Below are 6,142 nucleotides of genomic sequence, written 5' to 3'. Positions count from 1 at the left end.
GATGGCACCTAGCGAGGGAGAATCCGCTGTGTGCCCCACTCCTGCCATTTCTACTCAAGAGCCTCAAAAACCTGTTTCATTAGAGAAGAATTAACTCCACCCTCTCAAGACTCCCTCTGTTAGAATCACAGAATTTCTTCCAGCTCAGAAATGTCATTCTATGAGACTTGGCACTGAGCAATTGGCAGAGAAGCAGAGTCTCTCTCCAGGAATAGTCTGAGAGCTATTTGACCACGGGGGCCAAGGACAGGGATAAACAAGCTTTCCTAAATCCCAGAGAGCTGATCATTCTAAGCATTAGTGTGACTCCTGTCTGAGAATTTTTAGTAGGTCCCTCCTCTTTTATTCGACCTTTTACTACAGGTGAAAGAAGTCTGTCTAAAATGGATATCAAAGGTGATCTTAAAAGGGAGAATAAGGAGGAGTGACTGAGGGGCCACCTCAGCCTCTCTCAGAGAGAAATGCGAGAGCCAAGAGGGGACCTGGCAACCACAGCTGGGCGCCAATACTCCCCTTACCTGCTGATCACTCCTGCTGTGTCTGTGTCTCTGGTCTTTGTCATGAAGAAGGAGGTCTACCTGTCCCCTTTCTGAGGCCAGTCTTTTCAGCCACTTGGACCTTGAAGCAACAAAGAAGCCCCCATAGAACTCAAATGTTTCCATATCACGGGACCTTATCAAGACTTCCAGCCACAGGGTTGCCTGAGACGTCAAGGGAGGGGAGAGGCCTCTCAGGGCCTTGGTGTCTTCATCTGTAAATGGGAATAAGCTCTAATGCTGCATTATTCAATGTGGTGGCCACCAGCCTTATGTAGCTATTTAAATTTAAATTAAAGTTAAATAAAAAAATTTAAAATTCAGGTCCTCAATCAGAGTAGCCACACCTCAAGGGCCTAATAGCCACATGTGACTAGTGGCTACTATAGGGGACAGTGCAGATCTAGAACAGCTCCATCATCTCAGAAAGTTCAATCAGACAGTGACATTTTATAACAGTAGTTCCTAAAATATGGCCCCTGGACCAGCAGCATCAGCATCACCTGGGGACACTTTAGAAGTACAAATTCCCAGGCTCCACCCCGGACCTATTGAATGAGAAACTCTGGGGATGAGGTTTTAATAAACCTTCCAGATGATTCTGATGCATGCTAAGGTTTGAAAATCAAGGCTCTAAGTCCATCCCTTCCCTGGTGTCTGTCTGTCTGTCTGTCTGTCCGTCTGTCTCTCTTTCTTTCTCTCTCTCTCTCTCTCTCCCTCTCATCAAATTTCTCTAGGATCATTTCATATTGAAAACACAAAAGGATACAATTCTGTATCTCTGTGCCATACTGGAACTCCAGTCCATTTTTGAAGAGCCAGCTGAGTCTCAGGAAGTCAGAATGATTGTAATGGACTATCTCTCCAATGAATGGCCATTGGGATGACCAGAATGTTTCATAAAAACGGCATAATGGCTAGGAACCCAGATGCATTCCCATTCTACAGATGAGGGGAACTGAAGAGTGGGCGAGTGCTTGCCTCTCGGCTTCTTCCTGAGCTCTAGGGCTGAGTCAGGCCTAAAGAGTAGAGAGTTTAAGAGCCTCAGGACGGACCCAGTGAATCCTGGTTCTGTATTTAGGAGCCAGGTGACTTGGGCAAGCCATATAATCTCTGTAAGCTTTTGTTTCCTCAGCTGTGAAGTCTGAATAATAATAGAACTGGTCTGCTGTGTGGATGAAACAAGCTCATGGATGTAAAGTTCCCTGGCACTCAACACATTTTCAATATTATTATACCAGGCAGTAGGAAGTCGGCCTAGTTTTTTAAAATTTTTTCTTTTCAATATAAGCTGCCTTTTCTTTCTATTCTTTGGCCCCAAATTTCTCTTAGGATGTGAGCACCAGTTTACATGCTGTATGCTTATTTGGGAACCAAAGAGGTATGGGTGGCCCTTGTAAGTGGTGTCATCAAAAGAGCAGTTTTTGCAGACTGGTAGAGTCTCTAAATTTCTGGAACCTACCTGCAAACCTGCATAAATGGTAAATCTGATTATAACTCCGGGCAGAGCGGGGAGACCCTAGGCAGAAACTGAGTACGAGAGAGGTTGTTACGTTGTTAATCAGGCTGGAAATCTAGGCGGCCCCAGGAGTTACCCAACCCCCAGTGGTCGTGAATTCCAGTCCCACCACTTTTGGTCACATGACCTCGAACAAATGTCTCTGTCTCTCTACCTCTTTTTTCCATCTATGGGAAAGGACAGAATGGTCTGCCCAGTGCACCTGCCATGAGTTCCCCAGGATCCAAGGAAGAGTGCCGTCCTCGTTGTTCTCTAGAATTCAGGCCTCTCGGCCCATCTTCTAGTATCCTCTGCGATGGAAAGACAGAAGTTGCCAGTCTCTCCTGTTCTCAGGAGCCTCAGTTCGCACTCTGCCATCTGACTCAGATCTCCCCATCCTTTCTCTGCCCGGGTGCTATCTCTCCCCTCAGTTCCTGCCGATGCACCTCCTCTCTTTAACTTGAATCTATTTTTTCTCTCACCTTCTCTTCCGTCCCACCATTCCCCTCCCCCAAAACACACTCATGGTCTTACCCTCCCTCTTCCTGCTTCCTGCAGCAGTGGGCATCCAAATGAGGCTGGAGTTCCTGCAGCGCATGTTTTGGGCAGCCACACAGCAGGTGGGTGTGATGGTGGCCGAGCTAGGTAGGGGCCGGAGGACTCACCAGCATTCCCGTGGTGAGGAGGGGCTGCTGCTCTCAGACCTGCTCTCCCAGCTGCCCCACTACCTCTCGGGCCACCTTCTGGGTCCTCTGTCAGCTCTCCTGGAAAATCTCCTTCTCAGTTGTTCTCAGCTCCCCATGCCTCTGCCACCAGCCTCAGTTTCTGGTCCCAGCCTTCCCTACCCAGTGCTCTCTCTCAGCTTAGACCTGGGACAAAGGGCAAGACACAGCGTCCCCTTTGGGCCTGGTCTGTCTTTCGCTACGTCTCTGCTGCCCTGAAGCCCCCTGCACAGCCTCCCCACAGGGCAGGGTAAGGAGACAACTCGCCTCAGCCCCTCTGGTCAAGATCCAAGCTGTAGTTGTGGCCTGCCCATCCCTTCCCGTCATTATTCAAGGGCTGCCTCACCACAGCCCTTCCCATCCCGCCTCTTTCTTTCCAGCCTCTGCTCCCCAGAGCCCTCAGACTCAGGCTCTTCCAGGCTTCCTTGGGCTCCTCACTGTCCTCCACAGGCTCCTCCAGCCCCGAATCTGCCCCCACGGCAATAAGCCTCCTCTGTTCCATGGCCCCCATTCACTTGTTGCTTCGTCGTCACTTAGACCAAGTTCAGGGAACCAGAGAACGAAGATGGAAGGGATGGGTGGGGGAAGAAGCAGCAGCCCAGTAGCCTGAGGTCAGCCCCCACGTCATGCAGATGACAAAGAACAGTAAGAAGCCTGCCGGGAGGCTTCCAGTGATGCGGTTGACCTTCTCTCTTCAGGGGCATGGCTCCCTCAGAGGGGGCTGAGCCTGTGTGCTCTGGCTGCTGCCAGCCAGCAAGGGTCCTGCTTCGGTGCCCTCCCCACACGCATGCACACCACATCAAATACATACATGCACACACCCCCACATACATACCATACGTGCACACATACTCATACCACATACCACATACCTTACACATACCTCATACACAGACACACATCAAACATGTATACCACACATACACATACACGTGCACATACCACAAGTATGTCCCAAACACACATCGACCAGCCCCACACGTAAATACACAACACAAATGTACCACACACAGCACTCGGACACGCTCACACACCGTGGATCTGCCATACAGGCACGCAGGCACGCATGACGTACCGTTTCTCCTCTCCTTCCAGTGCGGAGCTGTGGGCGAACCGTGCCCAGGGAGCTGCCAGGACAGTGTAAGTTCCTCCCCAGTGTGAAGAGGGCAGAAGGCAGACGCCGTGGGCCCCTCGACCACACCCTCTTGGTGGGCCGCCTCCCTCCTTCCCAGATTCCCTCCTTCCCTGCAGTGCGGAGCTCCGCAGAGGGTACCTTCTCACTAAACATGAAGGTCTGCCTTCTCAAATGTCAGGACAGGCGGGGACCCAGGGGGTCAGCGGTAGGGCCTGGCCTCATGTCCCTTCCGGTTTCTCCTCAGGACCTGGACTGCTTCATCATCGACAACAACGGGTTCATCCTGATCTCAGAGAGGTCCCAAGAGGTAAGGTGCTGGGGAAGTGGAGGTAGAGAGTCATGTCATCTAGCAGCCGTGTCATCAAAGAAAGGAAGCAGTCCTAGTTTAGAACCAATTAGGGTGAAAGGTCTGAAGAGAATGAGGTCTCCTCTTGAAACCAAAGTCAACACGGCAAGATTACAAAATTCAGACACTTTTCAACTGAGATGATCAGAGAAAATATCACTTCTTTACTTTGTCTGTAACTAATCTGGCCGGCTCCTGTGGTTGGTAGGGAAATTGTTCACACAATGAGAGGCTCAGCAAAGCTACATCGCAGGGCCCCACATTTTCTGTGCTGCAGCTGTGTCACTGATAGGCACGGCCTTCGAGAGGCCTCCTCCCAGAGTCCTAAGCACCCTCCTATTCCTATTGCTCATTATCTCAGTCCCCTCTGTCACATTCCTCTGGTCCTTTGTCCATTCAGGGTGCTATAACAAAAAATGACAGGTTGGGTGGCTTATAAACAACAAAAATTTATCATTCACAGTTCTGAAGGCCAGAAATCCAAGGTCAGGGTGCCAGCATGGTTGAGCGAGGGCCCTCATCTGAGTCACAGACTTCTCATTGTGTCCTCATGTGGTAGAAGGGACAAGGGAGCTCTGTGGGGTCTCTTTGACAAGGACATTAATCCCATTCCTGAGAGCTCTGCCCTCACGACCTAATCACCTCCCAAAGGAGTCCACCTTAGACCATCAGCTTGGGGTTTGGTTTCAACATGTGAATTTGGGGGGACACATTCAGACCATAGCACCCTCCCCTTCTACCTTCATGGGGCCCAGAAGGTCCAGGCCTTCCCCACTGTGTGCTGTCTGGACCTCCCTCGTGGAAAATCCTATTCTAACCCAGCAAGCCTGACCCTCCACTTGCTAGAGAGAAAATAAAGGGACGGAGACAATGCTTCTCATGCGGTAGCCCGGCTCGCACACCTGGTCTCCCCTCAGGCATGTGGCTGTCTCCCTGGACCCCACATGTGCTCAGAAAGGCAAAAGAAAAGGTACAATCATAATTCTGCATTTGTTCGGCTCCAAACTGGGCCCCCAAATTAATTGTTTATTTAACCGGCAATCGAACTAAAAAAGAAGCTTATTCAAACCTAAACCAAACCTGAATATCTTTACGTGAAGTATTTCCTTGAAACAAGCCAGAGGCATCGAAGTGGGCTCCAGGCTGAGCCTCAGCGGAAGGGATCCAGTGTGAGCTTTGCCACAATTAGATATGTGATTCGGTTAGGCAGTTTCCATGTTCTGTACCTCAGTTTCCTCCTCTCTAAAATAAGGGAGCTGCACTCCAAGGTTTCTAAGGTCACTTCTGGCCCTGCGACTCTCAATACCTGGGGTGTCGGCAGAGCTGGGGAAGCAGGCTGGTGTTGCCAAGGTCGCGGCCACGGCTATCCCTGTGCTCTGACCTCACCAGAGCCAGCCGCAGGGTCCAAAGATGTCGTCACCATGGCAGGAAGCAGGGCATAGGAAGGAGAAGTGGGAAAGAGGGCAGCTGAGGAAGGGGCACCTGCAGCCATGGCATCTGACTCCTTAAGGAGAGTTTTTCAATGACCACTTCGGTAGAGCATGTCTCAGCAGCAGGAGTGAAGAAAAGATGGTGTCACCCATTTTCCTCATTAGTAGGAGTTGGGGGCCGGCTGACCATCAGGCCATCTCCAGTAGGACTCAAACTGCTAATCATTCACGCGGTTCTCTGGGTACCTCTCCTTTTCTTCCTTGTCCCTTTCATCATGCCCCCTTCTGGCCATGCCCACTCTTCCTGGGACAGAGCACCAATCCATTTAATATTTCTCAGATGCTCTGGGAGAAAATGGGTGATGAAAGAAGCTGAAACCAGTTGTTGGAAAGAGGCTTTGGGCCGATCTGATGCTCTCAATCATTCATGCCTTGACCCCTGCTGCCCTGAGGAACTGAGCCGGGCAGTGTCTCC

The 6,142-nt window shown here is 50.7% G+C and overlaps 1 protein-coding gene across 1 annotated transcript in view; it reads left to right on the top strand.

Moving 5' to 3' along the window:
• Positions 1–6,142, top strand: part of CACNA2D4 (calcium voltage-gated channel auxiliary subunit alpha2delta 4) — a 112,153-nt gene that overhangs the window by 90,911 nt on the left and 15,100 nt on the right. Inside the window, exons 27-29 of the mRNA XM_006923947.3 lie at positions 2,593–2,654; positions 3,852–3,896; positions 4,136–4,198. Coding sequence (XP_006924009.2) covers positions 2,593–2,654; positions 3,852–3,896; positions 4,136–4,198 — 170 coding nt within the window. The remainder of the gene's footprint in view (positions 1–2,592; positions 2,655–3,851; positions 3,897–4,135; positions 4,199–6,142) is intronic.

Source organism: Pteropus alecto, unplaced genomic scaffold (genome assembly GCF_000325575.1).
Source record: "Pteropus alecto unplaced genomic scaffold, ASM32557v1 scaffold76, whole genome shotgun sequence".
In the NCBI taxonomy this organism is placed as follows: Eukaryota; Metazoa; Chordata; class Mammalia; order Chiroptera; family Pteropodidae; genus Pteropus; species Pteropus alecto.
Note: the sequence above shows the minus strand (reverse complement) of the source record. Positions and strands in the feature narration are given on the sequence as shown.